The 21,586-nt window shown below is 40.5% G+C and overlaps 1 protein-coding gene across 2 annotated transcripts in view; it reads right to left on the minus strand.

The window, feature by feature from the left end:
• The window catches only part of ulk2 (unc-51 like autophagy activating kinase 2), a 52,653-nt gene extending 32,077 nt beyond the window's left edge, over positions 1-20,576 (minus strand). Inside the window, exons 1-5 of one of the 2 annotated variants that reach the window (XM_062959352.1) lie at positions 18,786-20,576; positions 13,084-13,176; positions 10,521-10,562; positions 1,261-1,293; positions 782-818 (exon numbers count right to left, since the gene is read on the minus strand). In XM_062959352.1, coding sequence (XP_062815422.1) covers positions 782-818; positions 1,261-1,293; positions 10,521-10,562; positions 13,084-13,176; positions 18,786-18,875 — 295 coding nt within the window. In that variant the 5' untranslated portion in view covers positions 18,876-20,576. Of the gene's footprint in view, positions 1-781; positions 819-1,260; positions 1,294-2,157; positions 2,707-10,520; positions 10,563-13,083; positions 13,177-18,785 lie in introns of those variants that run through there. The other variant, XM_062959353.1, reaches the window with a different exon arrangement.
• Between the last annotated feature and the right edge of the window lie 1,010 nt (positions 20,577-21,586).

Below are 21,586 nucleotides of genomic sequence, written 5' to 3' on the forward strand. Positions count from 1 at the left end.
TTAAAAATGGTCTATTAAGAATCATCATCATACTGAGTGATTATGGTTAAATCAAATGAGTTTTTGAACCCAAAAAAGGAGGGGAGCAGGACTCAAAGCTTTGGTCAAAAGGAGCTTCCAAGTCAGAGCTTTTGGTAATGAAAAATGCTTGCATTCAGCAAACACTATCAAAAGGGGGCAGGAAGACATCATTCCACCATGTCTCTTGTGTCCATATAACAATATAATAATATATAACAATCATATTATTTTAGAGCAATGTCGGAGTTGCGACCTTTTGTAAAAGCGCTCAAGACTTGGCTGTTTGGCTGTGCATTTAAGTAAATCAGATCTAATTTGCCAAATTGAATGTTTTTATATTGTGGAATGATATTTTAAATTGTAAGTCGCTTGGAGCACTCTGGTGGAGAGCGCCTAATTAAGAAATAAAGTGAAGTGAAGATATTATACTATACTAATAATATAATATATTGTATATGCATATAATATTAATAATATTATAATGTAATACAGTATAATAATAATACACTATTATAATGGTATATTTATATTACATGTAATAATATTACAATATAGTGTTATAGTACAATATAGCATTATATAATGCTTATATTGTGCTATACGAATAATATATTGTATGTACATATGACTTGTAAGCCGCCCTGAGACCCCTTCGGGGTGAGAAGGACGGGATATAAATGTTGCTAATAAAATAAATTAAAATAAATAAATATTTCAGGAGGTTTTTGCCCATGCATTTCAATCACGAGCCACTTCTTACCTTGTAAGTAATCAGCCAGGTCTCCACCATTGCAATACTATATAATAGAAAGAGAAAAGCAAACAAATGTCATAGCTCTTCTTGTCTATACTCTCAGCTACTTGTCCAGGGCAACTACTAGAACCAGATTCTCTTTACTTTGCCTATTGTAGCCAAGCAAAAAGGACACCAATAGGATTGGCGTGAATACAGTTGTTCTGCAGCTCCCCCCCCCCCCCACTGCTTACAAATGATGATTATTATTGTCTTTATTTATACCCCATATTTCTCCCCACGGGTGGGGACTCAAGGTGGCTCACACTCCACATCAGGCAAGTTTAAAAGATGCAATGCCAAAGCTAAAAAGCAATTAAATAGTAGCAGTGCGGTAAAAACAAAATCAAAACACGGTACATATACAAAAATGGCATCCTCCAATGCAAAAAACACCCAGTCAGAAAAAGAAAACGAAGAATTGGCAGCAAAGAACGAATACGTACCTCCATGACCAGGAAGACAGAATTGGGCAGTTCCTGGAAAAAGAAGAGAAATCTTTACTTAAAAGGAAGATGAGAAGAGGCATCATACAGGATATTTATTTATTACGGTCTCAGACAAGAAGTTTGAAACATTAAAACAATTCAAATCAGAGGTTTTTATAAAAGTTTCCAACTAGAAGCAGAAAGTCCAAGAACCGACTTTACATCAGCTTCCTATGTAAAAATATCCACGACAAGCCTAAAATGTGGCAAATACAAGTCTGAAGCATGGTTTACAAATGACGCTTGTTTAAAATAGGTGAAAATACGCTATTGAAATGTGTAGGTGAAAGGATTATCTACTCAAATCATCCGCAATCTCTTAGTTTTACAGACCATGTCAGAGGCTGCTGTGATTTTGTGATGTGATCTTATATGCTTTTATGGTTTTAACCTGGATTGTTTTAATATTAATGTTGTTTAATACTGTTTTTATATTTGTATATTTCAAGTTGTATTGAAATGCTTTTAGTTGTGAGCCGCTTTGAGTCTCTGTATGGAGAGAAAAAGCGGGATATAATAATAATAATAATAATAATAATAATAATAATGCTATATCACAAAAATTCACCACTATTAAAGTTTTGGGTTTTATTTATTTAGTAGCTTGGGTATAGATATCCGGCATTGCTCAGGTTATTTGAAAATGTCAATTTTTAATTGTACAAAATGCGTAAGATTGTGGTTGAACTATAACTGAGCCTGGGAAGCTCCCCCCACAATGGGCCGATAGAAAACCGATCTTTCGGAACCCCAGAGAGAAAACAGATATCTGTCCTCCTGTATTCAGGAGGCTCCCAAAAAAGTGAATCAAGGCCCCTTACCAAAAGCCAGGACACAAAACGGCTTGCGGTTTACCCGGATTGTACAACTCTAATATTCGTATATTCTGTTGCTTTCTGACCAGCCAGAGGTGCTGGCTATCATTGCAGTTTCCCTGATTTCTGACCCATTTTCCATCTCCTCGGAAGTGGGGTTTTGGATACAATTCCTCTGAGAAGTCTTGTTGCCCAGCACAGATGCCACTTTAGGATAGACGGTCCCAAACGGAAATCTGAGATGGAGACACAGCTGAGGTTTGCTCACCGGGCTTGACCTCAGATGACTCCAATTTCTGGCCCTCCAAGGACAGAGCTCCAGTGCTGTGCTTTCGGGAGCTGTTCAGGCCAGCTCAGACGCTAGGAAATCAAACCCTGCCGGCAACCGTTTGCCTGAGATGGTACCACTTGAACTTGCCTTTCTCAATCAGTCAAAGGAAAAAAATGATATACAGGCAGGCCCTGAGTTACAAACATCGAACTTACAAACAACTCCTGGTGAAGAACGGGGGCGAGACAGCAGGAAGGGAGAAAAATTTCCTCTTTGGGAGGAAGGGAAATCAACTCCTGGAAGAGTTATTATCAGCGGGGAAAGGAGTCTCAATGAAGCTTTATTTTCCACAACAAGCCACGTTTTTCGAAGTCCAATGATTACAGGGATGGAAAGTGAGGTGGAATTGGAAGAGACCATGTGGACCATCTGGTCCAACCCCCTGCCATGCAGGAAAAGCACAATCAAAGCACCGCCGACAGATGGCCATCCAGCCTGTTTCAAAGCTTCCAAGGAGGGAGCTGCCACCACACATTATTATTATCATTACTATATTTATACCCCGCTTTATCTCCCCAAAGTGGACTCAAAGTGGCTTGACATAAAAGCATTGGTATCCAATTTAAAATAGATAAGCTTAAAATATAGGTAAAGGTAAAGGTTTCCCCCGACGTTAAGTCCAGTTGTGTCTGACTCTGGGGTTGGTGCTCATCTCCCTTTCCAAGCCGAAGAGCCAGCGTTGTCTGTAGACACCTCCAAGGTCATGTGGCTGGCATGACTGCATGGAGCGCCGTTAACATTCCCGCAGGAGCGGTACCTATTGATCTACTCACATTGGCATGCTTTTGAACTGCTAGGTTGGCAGAAGCAGGAGCTAACTGTGGGTGCTCACTCAGCTCCCTGGATTCAAACCTGGGACCTTTCAGTCTGCAAGTTCAGCAACTCAGCGCTTTAACACACTGCGCCACCAGCAGCTCCGCAATTTAAAATATAAATACACAAATTTAAAATATACAACAGAGTTCCACTGCTGAATAGCTCTTACAAGTCAGGCAGTATGATTGTGTTTTATCAGATGCCAGCATTTCTAAATGCGTCTGTCTCTGTCTCTGTTCTATGTTATGGCATTGAATGTTTGCCTTATGTGTGTGCAATGTGATCCGCCCCGAGTCCCCTTCGGGGTGAGAAGGGCGGAATATAAATACTGTAAATAAATAAACAAATAAATAAATAAATAAAGATATGTCATAAAATGATTCTATGTGGTCTTTCAGTGGACTGGGTCCTCATGAAAAAGAGAAATGTTTTAAAATGCCCAAAAGGGCCTCAAATAACCGGGCATGATCTAACACTACCAGGCTTGTGAAGAAGAAAAACAGCTTACATAAGTGCTCTGGATAATACAGGGCTCGCAACTGCGGGGCTTGGAAGAGAATATAAAAAACCAAAACAAACCAGAGTCTATTTCTAACAGAGCCCCCGGCTTGACACTCCTTTATTACAAACAGATGGATGAAAGGAGGCGGGGAAAGCGGCACAGGCGTCAGCCAAACGTGAAGGGGATCACCAAGACCAGATGGGCCAAATCCCACAAATGTGAAGGGCTGGCTGTATTAGCAAATCACTGGATTTGTATTTGCAGTTTTCCGGCTGCCCACCTCCCAGTATCCCTTTTCCCCAAGCCAAGAACGATGGAAATGAACTGCCCAAAGAGGAAGAAGAGCAGCCCATGAGGCACAGGGCTGCATCAAAATAAGTACAATGAGCAGAAGACATTTCAGAACCGCTTGCAATAATCTTTGAGAATTCTTGGAGAATTCTTGTGAAAGGATGCCATAAGAGGGAGCAAGCTTCCTTTCTGTTGCCCTGAAGACTAGGACTCAGGGCAATAGGTTCCAATGACAGGAGAGGAGATCCCACCTGAACATTAGGAAGAACTTCCTGACCGTAAGAAGAGCTACACACACACACACACACAGCCTTTACTGGAACGCAACAACAAAATTGGCATACAGGTTTATACAACAAGAGGAAGTAACCGATAAAAAGAAATCATGTTGCTGTTGTTTGTTGTTGTTTAAAAGAAACTATACTTAAAAGTTACTAATCTCAAGGATAAAATTTGCAACAATCTCACAAAAGAATGCAACAGAGTTGTTCAGAAGATACAGAATTTTATAACCTCCTTGCCATTGAAAACACTGTGAAAAAAAATGGGATTTCCTGTATTTCATCCGTATTTTAACATATTCAGGGCAAACACACAAAGAATGATGTTTCAACAGATTCAAGTCACAAGAACAAACCTTTTTGGAATGTTCCACTTTTCAATATCTCCCATCCAAAAGAGCGGGTGATGGCAACACATAACATCTTGCAGTCGCCAATGCTCTTCCCTGGGTGGGATTGATCAAAATGTGAAGATATGCTCACATAGAATGAATAACGTGGTAGGGGAACAAGTGGCCTTTGCTGCAAAAGTCAGATTATTACAGAAGCCAAGATCCAAAAGTCTGCTCTTGACTGACTTGCAGGCCTTTTTATTTTAGAATGGTAAGAAGAGCTGTTTAACAGTGGAACTCTCTGCCTCAGAGTGTGGTGCCTTGGAGACTTTGAAGTAGAGGCTGGACGGCCATCTGTCAGGAGTGCTTTGACTGTGCTTTTCCTCTCTGGAAGAAGGGGGTTGGACTGGATGGGCCATGTGGGCTCATCCAATTCTATGATTCTAAGGCACAAGCAAACAGGAGAAAAGCTCTTGCCTCTTCTTTGCCAGCGGCTAATTAATCCAATTTTGTTAAACTGGGCGACGTGCAACTTTTCACAAGCCCGGCCTCACTCACGGAAGAAGGCCAACCCACAAGTCTTCGCATGATAATCCAGAGAAGAGGAGGGAATCCAGCCTTTATATCCCAACTTGAAGGCTACCTATGTCTTGCTGGGAGAAACCGATCATGCAAGGCAAGCTTTGGACACATTTATTCAGATATGCGAGGCTGAGAGAGTGGGGCCTTTGCAAAATGGGTGCATTCCCAATCCAGATGAACAAGGAATCGTGTTTCCAAAGGACTACTTCATGAGAAAAGCGGCAGAGCTATAGTACAAGTGTGACTCTTGTCTTCCTCGCGACAAAGTGCAAAGAAACAACTTTCCCAAAGAAGAACTGGCCATAAGGGGAGAAAAAGGTATTGGGTGCGGAGGATAATAATAAGCGGTGTTCAATGGAAACTCAAAAGGAGAAAAGCAGTGGAACCCCAGTGATTGCGCTCCAGGGTTAACCCACTGGTGGAGCAGGTTCTGGCAAGGAAATTCACCATCAACGACAAAGCTCAAGCTCAACCTCAAAGGGCCCGAGGAGGCAATCCTGAAATAATGAATCATGTTCAAGAATGGGAGACAAAGCTGGGGAATCTTATTAATATTCACATGTACACAGCACACACAGCACACATGTACATTAGATCCAAGCATCTGGGGTTCGTCTCTGAATATCAGGTTCTTCCCAAGGGTTCTAGGACATTAGAGGTATTATTAGATTATATATTATTATTACATGTACATAACAACACAGAAGACATGCACATTATGTGTTTTGATTTGTTTTTATATTGTGATGTTGGGCAAGGCTCCATGTGAGCCGCCCCGAGTCCCTACGGGGAGATGGGGCGGGATGCAAGAATAAAATTATTATTATTATTATTATTATTACTATTATTATTATTATTATTATTATTAGGTCCAAGTGTCTGGGGTTTGTCTCTGAATATCAGGATCTTCCCAAGCTCTCTATGATATTAGAGATAGCATTATTATATTTATTTATCTATGTATATAAAAGAGTGATGGCATCACGGCGACCCACAAAACAAAACTACAGGCCCCCCCAACCTCGAAATTTGACAACACAACCCATCATCCACACCTCTAGGTTGATACAACAAAAAGAAAAGAAAAATAAAGTCCTAATTAGAGAGAGAGGAATAATTGCTTTTATCCAATTGCTGCCAGTTAGAAGGCTAAGCTCCTCCAACTTGGTCTCCTAGCAACCCAAAAAAATAAATAAAAAACACTAAAAAATTAATACAATAAAATACTATAATAACAGAAAATAACTAAAAATAATACAAGAAAATAATAAAATATAATAAATAAAAATATAACTTAATAAAATAACTTAATAAAATTAATAAAAAAATGCAAATAACGTCAAATAAAAATTACACAACAATTTTTAACCAATACCACCACCACTTTGCCACAGCAACGCGTGGCTGGGCACAGCTAGTTATATATATATTATTTATTACATGCACATAACAACACAGCACACATGCACATAAGGTCCAAATGTCTGGGATTAGTCTCTGAATATCGAGCTCTTCCCAAGGGCCTAGGAGAGTAGAGATATTATTATATATTATTATTTATTACATGTTCAAAACAGCACAGCACACATGCTCTTGATTTTTCATAGAGCTTTAGGTCATCCATATTAAAAGGTGCAAAATTTCCAATGAATTTCTTGCTGTTTGGTATCTTTGACTGGTTTCTTCAGTATTAGAGAGTGGAATCACTGCAATAATGAGGAGTAGGGGAGGGGATATGGAATATCCTCAGAATATTTCCCTTCGGATGTTGCCTTCCCCTATTATTATTATGTTCATTTATATCCTGCTTCTTTCTCTCCATACAGAGACTCAAAGCGGCTCACAACTAAAAACATTGCAATAGAATTGTTGTATGTTTTCCGGACTGTATGGCCATGTCCCAGAAGTATTCTCTCCTGACATTTCGCCCACATCTATGGCAGACATCCTCAGAGCGAAACTAAGCAAGGAAGGTGTATATATCTGTGGAAGTTCCTGGGTGGGGGGGGGGGGGGAAGAACTCTTGTCTGTTGGAAGCCAGTGTGAATGTTGTAATTAATCACCTTTGTTAGCATTAAATGGCCTTCCCAGCCTCACATCCTGACTTGGGGGAATCCTTTGTTCAGAGTTGTTAGCTGCCCCTGATTGATTCCTGTCTGGAACATGGCCATACAGCCTGGAAAACATACAACAACCCTGTGATCCTGGCCATGAAAGCCTTCGACAACACATTGCAATAGTACTTAAAATATACTAATTTTCCAGCGGGACTCCAAATAAGAGGTGACTGTATGAAGACTGAACAATCAGAGAGATTTGCCAGGAGTGAGGAAGGCAAGATGAATACACAGGAAGGCAATTCCAAGCGAGGAGTCAAATCATAACTGAGAGACGACGGTTGCCATGACTCAACACAGCTTAGCCTTAGCAACAGGTTATATATGGCCTGCCTTTTGCATCACACCCTTCTCACGTGGCGCTGCTTCCTTGCTAGATGTGGACTGGCATGCCTTTGTTTTTCTTCCAGGAGGCTGATGCCGTCTTGAAAGGAATCTTGACGGAAATGGGAGGCAGGAGTGATTTAGGACCAAACAGGCAGAAGGAAAAGAGAGACAAAACCAAGCTTCAGATCCATTCGAGTTCTCAAAGTGGATAGCTGTGAATAATATCCTCCCTTCCCAAGTGTCTTTCGCTTCTCTGAGTCGGGTGGCATTTCATTTGGAGAAAATAAATCCCAGGCATCCAGTGATGCGTCTCCACATGGCTGGGAGAGTTTCCAGACAAGTGCCAGACAGAGGCCAGGCATTGCTGAACTTCGGTGTCACATATCCATGATGTCCAAGTCACGACACTCGGAAATGTAAACATTGGTCATGCTTGGATCAATAGGCCAAGGTTATGATAGGACTCACAGGGATGCTCAATCCAGGGGCTCGTCTCCCATCCTCACACAAGGTTTGTCAGATTACAACTATCTCAGAACACATACTTTTTATGTGTGGTGTTTGCTTTAAATGTCTATGCCTTAGAAGATATCACAACAATTTCAGTCCCTGCAATCAATGGATTTTGGAAAATGTGGCTTGTTGTGAAAACAAGGATTGGAGATAAGGCTTCAGTGGAGACCCCCTTCCCCCCCCCTCCCGATAATAACTTCTTCAGGAGTGAATTTCCCTTCTGAGGGGTAGATTTCTCTCACTTCCCATTGTCTCAGTCCCCCACTCTTAACTAGGAGATCTTGGTAAGTCGGATGTCTGTAACTTGAGAATGGCTCGTATAGGTTTCCGTAAAGAACAGACATTTTCCAGATCTGATGGATTACAATTCCCACCTCTCCCAGGATTTGTGGCCCAAAAGAAACAGAGATAGGTGGCTGAGCTTAAACCACCAGTGTAAAAAGATGATGCCGAAGGGGTCTAATGCATTGAAAGTTGCCAATTCCTCAGTGCACACGTACACCCGGTAATCCTGATAAATATAGCCATATTGCCTGTTTCAGGAGGCGGCACGCCATCCCTTCTTAAGGAAACTCGGTCAGAGACACACACACACACATAAGCGCTGTCCAAAGCGCCCTGGACTAGTGACCATTTCACCTTGAGCCGCTTTAAGCCCACAAGCCAGGCAAAAAAAAGCACAAATCCCAGCCACACCTAAATGGATGCTTTATTTTTAGTTCTGAAAACTCTTGGAAAGGGACAGAGATCAGAAGCTATAGAAAGTGTCCTAACCTTCTGCATCTGTTCATGGCTTTGTAACTGCACAGTAGCAAATAGGAAGGCGTTCCAAAGGGTTGCCACTTCTGCACAGAGAATCACTGCTTGCCATCTTTTTCCCCTCTTTGGAAGAACTTTATAATTCCCACTGCCTTAAGGAAGCTCAGAGTATTCTTGGGGATCCACCTCACCAGGCATATTCTTTTTTTTTTAATTATTGCCATCTGGCAGACGGTACAGGGTGACAAAGACAAGGACAGACTTAAAGGGTAGCTTTTATCCTAGAGCTGTGGCTATGTTGAACTCCTTGGTTTCACACTGATGTAGCACTGGGGACTGGGTGGTGGTAAAGAGGGATGGGTGTGTTGTTTTGTGGTGTGTGTGTGGGAAAGGCAGGCAACGACAAATAAAGGTATTCTATTCTAATTTTGAGAAGGGTACCGCAATCGTTTGAAAGATATATGGCCACTCTTGGAGGTTTGGAGAAGGCCAAGGCCACAAAAACAACACTGGGAATCACATAAAGCCCCCTGTACCTACTTTTAAAAAGATATATACCAGCACTTCCAACCTCAATTTGAAAACAATGTGGATATGCAGCAAAAAAACAAGTCCTATCCTCAGCCAGATAGTGAGAAACTCTGCCCGTGAGCAACAGGCATTCATCCTGCAAGGAAAAGCCACCGGCACCAAACTTGACAAGCAACTGAAAAGGAAAAAGACTACCATGGATTCTACTGCAATTCAAACAGCTGCCCTTGGCAAAGTCACTTTTGGGGATGACAACTGGCCAACAACTGACACGATGCCAGGGAAGGATACCCCAGTCTCTACAAATCCCATTATCGAAGGTTGCCCAGAAACAACCCATTCTCCAATCGTGGGTATCACAGCCTATTATGGAACGATAGAGGTCGTCTTAATCAACCGTGAGAAGTGGCCCTACAACCTTGACCCAAATAGCTCCAGCGGAGGAGTGTCCATCGCATCCAGAAGGAGTCAGGCCACGTGACCAACTTTCTCCCCAAACATTCAGCCAGACTCTGCTTCCAAACATACTTTCCAGTTCTTTTCGGAGGTCCTATTACAGAGAGGGGACCTTTGCCTCGTATTTGGGAACTTTAGCATACACAGTCTCCCTCCCACTCACTGGCAGGAGCTGCAAGGGTTCATTGACTCCCAAAGCATCAATATACATATCTGTGCTTTTCTCCCCAGCTCAAAGCTTTCAGATTCAATATTTAAAACACATCTGAAGACCTATCGCTTCCAGCCAGTTTTAATCATAAATTTGAAACTCACATCGTGTGTACACTACATTTTGATCTTTGTATTTTAATATACGTATTTTGTAGCAATATGTTTTAATATATGTATTTTATATACTGATGATATGTTGCAACCCGCCTCGAGCCATGAGAAGATAAGAAATCATCATCGTCATCATCATTACTTTAAAAATATCACAAGACTCAACTGTTGAGCTGGAAGCCATCACTGTCACATAAGTATTATTTGAAAAACAAGAGAAAATACCAGAGGGAAAACTCACCTGGACATCATAGAGGGCGACGATGTTCTCATGCTGAAGCTCCTGGAAAATAATGTTAAAAAAGCAATGGTTCAGAAAAGAGTTTTGAGTCCAAAGCAGCCAGAGAGGCAAAGATTTCTTCCATATCCCGCCTGCTTTAAGAAGTAGCATATTCTCATGTAAAACACAACATATAACCTAACTTTTCATGTCTTATTTGTGAAAGGTTACATGTTCACGTGTAGAGTAAGTTTAACAAATGTGGTATTTGAAATGAAGGACAACGTTCTTTACCGAGGTAGGCACTGTTGGATTCCATTTCCTGGAAAAGCAGGAATTCCTAGAAATGGAATTCAATAGTGCCAAAACCAAGATTTGGAAATCTAAATCAAGTGCTTAACTTTGCTTGATTGTGCCATGTTTAACTTATTTTTAAATAAGAATTACTTACTCGGAGGGAAATTTACTTTTATACTGTGAGGTTACACACACAAACGCATATATATACATATTCTTTTTGCTCAGGACAGGAAAAATGTTTAAAGTTAGTTCATGATAACTGAGATAGTTGACATGCTGTGAGTACTCTTGTGTTGAAAATGTTGAAGTACTGAATATTTAAATGTATTTAAAATGCTCAACATCATTTTTAAAAAATTAAAATAAATAAAAAGTAGCGTATTCTCAGAATGCAGTGCAATACCAAGGAAAACCTAACTGATTTCACTAACTATAAATTCCACAAACCCACCACTTTGGTTTTTTGTGATTTGACTGGAACAAGTAATCTGGGCAAAAAACAAATGGAGCAAGTCAGCAAAACACAGAAGGGACCAAAAGGACTTTCTTCCAGGAAGCCTTTGTATTTTGAAATCAGCATTGTCTGCTGATGAAAACAAACACCACCCGCTTTGTTTGCTTTAGAATAACATTTTATACCCACGTTTCGTGTTTGTGGCTTTTCTTATGCACCACAAACCACCCAGAAACCTTGCTGTAAGTATGCAACAAGGTAACCGTCAGAAAATAAACCATGGGAAACAGGAAGAGGTTGGTAGGCGGTCGCTCAGTGCACCTTTTGTTTGAGCTAAGTAGGTAGGTTGGGGGGGAAAAGACCAGTCTCCTGATGAGAACACATGGCTTACAGTGACCTTAACATCAGGCACAGACTTCTTATTTCCAAGAATCACTGGACATTCTGACCACACTACGCTCAAGTAGTTGCCCAAGGGCTGTTTGTAAGCTACAGCTGGAAATGAAGCTGCTAGCTGCTGAGCCACACACCGAAAATAGCAAAAATCTTTACATTCCTCAGTAGCCTTCCATTGGGTATCAAGAGCAGACAGATATGAGATGATCTCATCAGCTTGAGGACGGCAAATATTTCCAGGAAACGTCAGCTTTGCCAATTACTAATCTATTTTTTGTGAAAAAAAACAAAACACATACACACATACAGATGCCAACAGCATGGCCTGTATGGTGGGAGAAAGACGTCACTCCCTATGTAACTTTGGGAGCATTTGGGCAAGGATGAAGTGCATGCCAAGACGCAACGGGTGCTTCAAATGCCAAGCGTCTCAAGTTTGGTTCTGGGTATCACACACACAGTCTTTACTAGAACGTATGGTGAGAAAAAGCGGGATATAAATAAACATAATAATAATACTCAACAATTACATAGATTAATAAACACAAAATACATAAACACTTGCACCCAACACAGATACACACAGATAGTAGCAACATCAATGATGTAAAGTGAAACCCTTCACTTGGAAGACCAAAATCCCATGCCCACTTATGACTTTAACTTCTGGGTTAGTGCCCTGTAGTTCACCACATTCAATCTCAATGCACCTAAACATGAAGAACTTCCTGACCATAAACAACAGTGGAACTCTCTGCGTCAGAGTCCGGTGGAAGTTCTTTCCTTGGAGGCTTTTAAACAGAGGCTGGATGGCCAACTGTCCCGGCTGCTTTTATTGTGCTTTTCCTGCATGGAAGAAGAGGGTTAGACTAGGATGGCCCATGTGGTCTCTTCCAACTCTTATGATTCTAAGTTGGGGATGAGCCTTTAATGCAACGAGTTGAAGGAACCGATGAACAAACACCACCAAATTCCAGCCGATTCGAGTAAACACTAAGAGTCATTCTGGGTGAGACCAAAGGCCTACCGGGTCTAGCCATAAAGTGGCCAGCTAGCTTCTTATGGGACACCAGCCCAGCAGCACATCTCTGAAAGCCGACACGAACCAAAAGCCAACAGAAAGCGACTACTTGCCCATCTAGCACAGTGCGCTGCAGCCAAATAGCCCTCGCCGATTGAAGCCTCTCCGGCTCGCTAACCTCTCTAACACAAACCTCTCATTGTTCTTTTTTGACTCAGTGAGCATTTTACGAAGGGAAAAAAAAGAGGCTGGGTCAATCCAGGGCGACAGAAACAGAGTGTGAAAATTCCAAACCTCTCCAAGAAGCTGGAGTCCTTGGCCTTTGCAAAAAAATAAAATGTTGGAGTCTGAGAAGTGTTTGACACCTCTCAAACTTCTCATCTTCCCCGAAGGAAAAGGATGACCAAACTTACCTTTAAGATTTTTATCTCCTTCCCGAGCAGCAGCTGAGACTTCGATAGGTTCTTTTTGTTGATGCTTTTAATGGCAACCTCCCAGTCAGTTTTCTGAAAAGGAAATTTTAAAAGGTGGGTTAAAATGCAAACAGAGCTTTCTTTTTCTGAAGTAGCACTGAAATAGCCCTGAGGAAGTATTCTATAGCATTTCCCTAAAAATAGGACTGGGTCTTATATTAATTTCTGCTCCATAAGACGCACTAGAGTCATGGGAAGAGGCAGGTAAGAAATCATTATTATTATTATTATTATTATTATATTTTAGGGGGTGTCTTTTTTATGTACAACAATCCACGTTTATTCATGCATAACCATTTATATTACATTGATTTTTGTGTACAAAAATCTACCTTTATTTGTGTACAACAATCCATAGTTATTCAAATGCAATCATGTCATCTTCTTCTGGAACAGCATATTATATCCATAATATTATTTATTTATATTTAGTTGCACGTTAATAATATAATTTTATAATTCAGTATGTCCTCCATGTGCTGCAGTGCATGTACCACCAGAAAATGCATCCGTCTGGTTGACAATCTTAACTGGGGCTTATTTTGGGGATAAGCCTTATATTACGAGCCCCATCCTGACAAATTATGCTAGGGTTTATTTTCCAGGTCGGTCTTATTTTCAGGGAAACAGGGTTATGTTACCCACGTTCCTTTTATTTCTATTGCTGAGCAAAAATGGGGAAATGTTCAGCCCTAGAGATTTTTTTGGTTTCAACTCCCAGAAGCCCCTGAAAACATGGAGTCAAAGAAGATTGTATGTGATGATGGATATTGTGGTCAGAAACACCAGCAAAGGCAACCTATCCTAACCCTGAAACCCCTTAGGCAGACATCTGATCTAGCTCTTGCTGATGAGTACAGAACGCAAAGGTACTTCATGTACAGGGCACAAATTGTCAAATGGAAGTGTCAGGAACAAATTCAACTCCCCTAAAAGTCTAACAGCAGAACTTTTAAGACTAAGAAGTCTATAAATGGCATCAGCATTGAGTGATAATGCCTTAGAAAGATGGAGGGTATCATTTAAAACAGAGCTGATCAAATACAGTCAGTTTGGGGGCCAATTTTTTGCCCTGGGAATTTCTGGGGCAGTCACATAGATAACCTATATAGATAGATATAGACACACACACCTATATAATATCCGCGCGCACACAAACAAACAAACAAAAAACCCAAGGAAATGGGTGGAAATCTACTTCTCAATCTGCCAAAAAGGGGAATTTCTGACTTTTTGCATTTTGCCAAGTCTGCAAAAGATATTCTGGCTTCCTTGTAAACATAGAAGAGGCCACAAAAACAACCAAACACCTTTTGCCTATTTTGCATAGACTTCCAGCTCTGGCCTTGCAAGATAGGTTTGAAATACATGAGAACAACCCACTGAAGTGGCCTGCCTTCAGCTAATTGGAAGGAAACACTTTGTCCCTAACAGGCAGTCACAAGCAAGGAGAAACCTGGAGGCTTCCAAGATTCAAGGCTGACCAGGATCTACTTTCAAGAGGCCTAAGGTCCAGCTCAAGGATCATTCTATATGCAGGCAATCCCCGAGTTACAAACATCTGACTCTGCAAAGGGCTTATAGTTAAGAACAGGGGTGAGACAACAGGAAGTGAGAGAAATCTCCCCCTGGAAAGGGAAATTAACTCCTGGAAGAATTATTGTCTTGGGGGAAAGGGATTTCCACTGAAGCTTTCTCAGCAATCCTTGTTTCCACAACAAGCCACATTTTTCAAATTCCAATTCTCACAGGCACAGAAAGTGAGATGAAATGTTCTAAACAGAGGCACAGACAGCAAAGGAAACACCACAGGGGGGTTCACCCTTCTCTGTTCTGCCCAAAGCTGCTATATATGTGTGTGTGTTTATGTGTGTGTATATATACACTTCAAAAATGTAACTGTTCCAACTTACATACAAATTCAACTTAAGAACAAGCCTACAGAACCTCTCTTGTTCATAACTTGGGGGCTGCCTATACGAGAGAGAGAGAGAGAGAGAGAGAGAGAGAGAGAGAGAGAGAGTATACAACACACACAATTGATTATGCTTCTCTGGTTGTAGAATTAAAATTCCAACAGCCCCAGCGTTTGCCTCAATGAATACTACTCTCAACTGCCTAATTCCACCTGCAAAGCTACTGGCTTTGCATCTTAACATATCAGTTATACAACTGATTTGCTGTGTTTCACTCAGCCACTGCTGACATGTCTGAGCCACAAGCACTTCTGAGAAAGGGGGCGATAGGGCTATTTTAGAAGGCCAAAATAAATAAATAAATGTTACTGGCTTCACATCCTGCACAAACAGGCCTTTTTTTGGCCATCAAAATTCTTTCCTTCCTAATATTCTTCTTCCCTAAAGTTGGTGCCTATGTGTTCAAGACTATAGAATCAGTATTCTGTCGGGGATGAGGGTGCTTGAAGTTAATCACATCAGAATGGGAGAGGGTTACGTATGGTGAGTATTATTCACCGAAGACATGGGAACAAACACAAAGGATAAAAACCGAGGCAATGAAGTGGCAACCTAACCAAGTCCATTGGTGACGTCTGAAGCTACAAGCCGACATCAAAAGAGAAGGGTGCCAGGAGCATGAGAAAAAGGCTGTGGTGAAACCTTGCCAGATTTCTCTTAGAAATCTAAAAAGAATTCCATGATTTAAATGGGGAGAAGGTCATGGAAGGCTTCCTGTACGTCAGAAGGGCGGCTGAGGTCAGGAAAGGCGGGCCTGTCTATTCAGAGAAAGCCACATTCAGCTGAAAAGAGCCCCGTTTTCCCCATTAGAGCTGCAGTTATGGCGGACAGAACACACTTGCTGCCCGAAGCCAAAACAATGCTCTCTATTCTTGGCTGCTCCAGAGAGAGAGAGAAAGACCCACAAGGAAAGCAAGAGGGGAAGAAACAAGAGGGGAGGGTGGGAAAATATCCCTGCCTCTTGTAAACCATGTACCCAACCCTTCAGATGACTAAAAAAAGGAGCTGAGGACACGGGACGGGGAGCTGCAGGCAGGAGGAGCCTACAATAGCAAGCTGACATCACCAGCGCAAGAGAGAGAGAAACAACAACAAACAGGGCTGAACTTTTCCAGGGAAAGTGATCCAGCTCAAATAAAGAGAAAAAAGGCAAGCAAACTCAGCCAAGATGCAGTTCACAGGTATACAGGCTTGTCCCTGACTTATAAACATCCAACTTACAAACAACTCATAGTTGAGAACAGGAGTGAGACAAGAAGTCAGAGAAAACTACCCCTAGGAAGGGAAATCAACTCCTAAAGAGGGAAAAGGAGTCTCCAATGAAGCTTTATCATCAATCCTTGTTTCCACAAGCCAAATATTGCGACGTACCTGGACAGAAAGGATTGAATGGCTTTGCTGGCCTTTGCAGGTCCTAGCCCATGATCCAGCAACCTCTAAGATATCATAAAAGGTTACTTTGCATGGGTTTTGAAGTGGGTCCCTCTCCATGAACACTTTGGTCCAATGAAAAGTGTTTCTACACCAGACTCGCACAGCTATCCCACCCAAAGTAAAAGCCTATCATGCTGTAGCAAGAGGCTTGTTTATTTTTGTTGGAAAAGAGTCATCCAAATGATAATGATCATAATAATTCTACAAACCTATATATATGCTGACGCGGGAGCATACATTTATTACTGAATAAACATGGACCCAAAATGGTCACAGTTTTTGCTGTGATAGACACACATGGCAAACCCTACGGAAAGGCCTATTAGCAACGCATGGCGACAACAAGACTTCTTAATCTTCAAGGTGATGGAAAAAACAATTTTTAAAAATTTCAATGCTTGCATGTCTACTTGGAATGTAGTTAAAAACCCCAATTTGTCTCCTTAGACTACAAGACTGTTGTTTGACTCTGATAGATTGACAGGGTTCTCTCAAGAATAACAGTACAGCAAAAATAACTGTAAACCAACAAGAATACTGGATGGTCTTGAAGGTGGCACAAGTCTCTTGTTCATTTCCTTGCAACAGACTCACATGACTAATGCTTGGAACATAGCAACAACAATATTCAGAACATTTCCAAAGTCCTTAAGATGCCGTAAGAGGACACACAGGGCTGGAGCAATAACAACCGTGGCAATAAGAGTGAGACTTGCTAGATTTAAAGGTACCACAAGAGAGCGGTTTCTGGTGTGGAAATAATAATACAAATCTGGCTAAGAAAAGCACACTCAGCAACAGAGGCAGTAAGACTTGCTAGACTGAAAGGGACTGCAAGATTGTGGTTTTGACTGTGGAAATAATATTACAAATGTGGATTGAAAGGAACAAAAATACAGTAGAGTCTCGCTTATCCAACATAAACGGGTCGGCGGAACATTGGATAAGTGGAAACGGTGGATAATAAGGAGAGATTAAGGAAAAGCCTATTCAACGTCAAATTACATTATGATTTTACAAACTAAGCACCAAAACATCATGTTACACAACAGATTGTCAGAAAAAAAGCAGTTCAATACACAGTAACATTATGTAGTAATTACTGTATTTACAAATTTAGCACCAAAACATCGCAATGTATTGAAAACATTGACTACAAAAACATTGACTACTAAAAGGCAGACTGCATTGGATAATACAGAACGTTGGATAAGAGAGACTCTACTGTAGTGACAATAAGATGTGCTAAAGGGACTGCAAGATAGGGCTTTCTGCTGTGGAAATAATAATAATACAAATGTGGATTGAAAGGCCCGAAAACACAAGACTTGCTAGACTAAAATAATACTGCAAGGCAGTGGTTGCTGCTGTGGAAATACAGTAGAGTCTCACAATCCTCGCTTATCCAAGTTTCTGGATTATCCAACACATTTTTGTAGTCAATGTTTTCAATATATCATGATATTTTGGTGCTAAATTCATAAATACAGTAATTACTACATAACATTACTGCTTATTGAACTACTTTTTCTGTCAAATTTGTTGTCTAACATGATGTTTTGGTGCTTAATTTGTAAAATCATAACCTAATTTGATGTTTAATAGATTTTTTCTTAATCCCTCCTTATTATCCAAGATATTCGCTTATCCAAGGTTCTGCCAGCCCATTTAGCTTGGATAAGTGAGACTCTTAATAATAAAAATGTGGCACTCAACAAGATTGGCAATAAGATGTGCTGAAAGGGTCTGCAAGACGGTGTTTTCTGCTGTGGAAATAATAATAGGTAAAGGTAAAGGTTTCCCCTGACGTTAAATCCAGTCATGTCTGACTCTGGGGGTTGGTGCTCATCTCCATTTCTAAGCCGAAGAGCCGGCATTGTCTGTAGACACCTCCAAGGTCATGTGGCTGGCATGACTGCACGTAGCGCCGTTACCTTCCTGCTGGAGCGGTACCTATTGATCTACTCACATTGGCATGTTTTCGAACTGCTAGGTTGGTAGGAGATGGAGCTAACAATAATAATACAAATGTGAATTTAAAGGAACAGATAAAACACTCAGCAACAGTCACAAGAAGACAGCAGCACTGCCCAACTGTGGTCCCTGCTGTGGAAAGAATAACAAAAATTGTGGATGAAACACAGCTGGTCTCGAAGCTCTTCTTTGCTGTAAAGGGAACCCCATATCAATCAAATCCCCCCCCCACCAAAAAAAAAAAGCACTGCTTTTTACCTTGCGATGGCGCCCTTTGAAGACCACTGCGAAGGCGCCATGTCCGATGAGGTCCTTCTTGCTGTATTCAAAGTCGCCCACTGCCTCCATGGTTTTCGGATGGGCATGAAGCCAAGCAGGATTATTTATTGGGGGGGAAGGTTTGAGGCTGCTGTTGTTGTTATTATTATCTTTAAAGGAAGGGGAAGAAACAATAGGGAAGAGATGGGGGAAAGGAGAGGCAGGGAAGGGGGCCGGAGCTTCACATCAATGTGGGAAAGAGGTGCCAGGGAAAAGGGGGGGCAGCGGCTTGGGCCTGCTCAAAAAGCCCCGCAAAAAAGGCCTGCATGGCGCTTGTTTCGGCCCCCAAACAATCAGAGTCGGAGGCCCCAGGCTGGCTATTTGGATGACCCCAATGCAGGGAGATTTGGGGGGCATGGGGTTTCCAAAAACAGGGGGAAACCAGAAGTCTTGACAGGTTAGAAAGGATGGAGGAAGTCTAGGCTAACCCCTCCATTGGGAAAACAGCTTAGAAAGAAGAAAGGACTGCAAAGAGGAGGCCAAAGGCACAGGCTTCAGGGTGCATTAAGCGTCTTTTGGGGCACTTCATGAATTATATATAGAATATTGAAAGGTTTTAAGGCTTTTATAGCACCTTGAGGGGCTCGAGTTGGCGTCAAAAACAGCCAGAAAATAGGATCCTTTTTTTAGGGTAGATTAAAACCCCATAATGTCCAGGGAAGGGAATCAGAAATCGAGCAATGTCCTTAAATAGGAAGATTTCTGGAGAAAAATAGAACCAGAAAATATAATCCTTTTTTGCGGGGTAGATTAAAACCCCATGATGTCCAAGGAAGGAAGGAAGATATCGAGCAGTGTCCCCAAATTGGGGAATTTATGGAGGAAAACAGAACCAGAAAATATGATCCTTTTTGGGAGTAGATTAAAAACCCACAACGTCCAGGGAAGGAAAAACAATATCGAGTCTTAAAAGAAAGAGCAATGTCTCCAAATAGGTGAGCAATGTCCACAAATATTTTCTGGAGGAAAACAGAAAATAAGATCCTTTTTGGGAGATTAAAAGCCTATGATGTCCAGCGAAGGAAGCAAGATATTGAGACTTACAGGAAGGAGCAATGTCCCCAAATAGGGATTTCTGAGGGGGAAAAATATCACAATTTCCCTCCAAAGAAAAAAAGACAACAAAGAGGAGCGCAAAACAGTGGGATAATAATAAAAGTGGATGAAAAGGGAGCAAAAACACGGCCAAAAGATGTGCTGACAGGGCCTGCAAGACAGTGGTTATAATTTTAAAAAATGTGGATGAAAAGGGACCAGAAACACACCCAATAGTGGCAAAAACCAAGGCGAGAAACTGAGGTGAAATAATACTGAAGAGAGGAATCAAATGAGATGGGATTAAAAGTCCTTTCCAAAGCCAAAAAGAGGCCGATGAAACTCAATAGGAATCTCAATAGGAAGGCCTATAAAGCTGGAAGGAGGAAGGGAAGGTTAGGGAAGAGATCCTCCCCCTCATGAGCTTCTCACATCCTGACCCCTTCAAAAACGAAGCAGCCACGCAAAAATAATACGGATTTGGTGGGAAAAGGAGCCAAATCTAAGCTCTTCCAGTTGTCTGGAGCTGAGTGGAGATATTTCCAAGCGATGAGCGTCAAAGGAAGGCTGTTATATATCGATAAATCTACATCCAGCCTCTCCTCAGGCCTCTGTTGTTGTCTTTCTCCTTCAGCCTCGTGCCTGAGACCGGCGCCGTCCTTCTTCGCCGCCGTCCGGCTCCTGACTGACGAATCTTCCGCGCAAGGCAAGGGTTCTTATAGGACGCATCGCGCAGGCGCAGTTCCTGCGTCTCCTTCCGCCGCGAGCGAGAAACGGGAAAGAAGCCTCTGAAGCAGGCCTGGGTGTTTGGACTACAACTCCCACAATCCCTAGCAGCCATAGGAATGTTATAATGTAATTATTATTAAATGATTATTATTAAATAATAATAAATACATATTATTAAATTAAAATTATTAAATAATTGTATTAATAATACAATAATAGTAAGTTATATATTACTATATATATTAATCTGATATAAATGCATATTATTAAATTAAAATTATTAAATAGTTGTATTAATACAATTATCATTAATATTATATATTACTATATATATTAATCTAATTTGCATATATATTACATATATATTAATATAGTATTGTAAATGTTATAATATATTCTATTAATCTAATTTGTATATATACGTATTATATTACAGTATATTAATACTGTATATTCTATTAATCTAATATAATCTGTTTATATCTATATATGTGCATATAGTATTACAGTCTGTTAATATAGTATTGTAAATGTTATAATATATTCCATTAATCTAATTTGTATATATACATATTATATTACAGTATATTAATATTGTATATTCTATTAATCTAATATAATCTGTATATATTTATGTATGTGCATATTGTATTACAGTATATTAATATAGTATTGTAAATGTTATATTCTATTAATCTAATTTGTATATATATATACATATTATATTACAGTACACTAATATAGTATTGTAAATGTTATAATGTATTCTATTAATCTAATTTGTATATTTATAAATATTATATCACAGTATATTAATATTGTATATAATATATTCTATTAATCTAATAAAATCTGTATATATATGTGTGTGCATATTGTATTACATAATATTAATATAGTATTTTATGTTATTAAATCTATTAATATAATTTGTATTCATATTATATATGTGTGTGTATAGTATTATACATTTAATA

This window comes from Anolis carolinensis, unplaced genomic scaffold (assembly GCF_035594765.1).
Source record: "Anolis carolinensis isolate JA03-04 unplaced genomic scaffold, rAnoCar3.1.pri scaffold_7, whole genome shotgun sequence".
Classification (NCBI taxonomy): domain Eukaryota; kingdom Metazoa; phylum Chordata; class Lepidosauria; order Squamata; family Dactyloidae; genus Anolis; species Anolis carolinensis.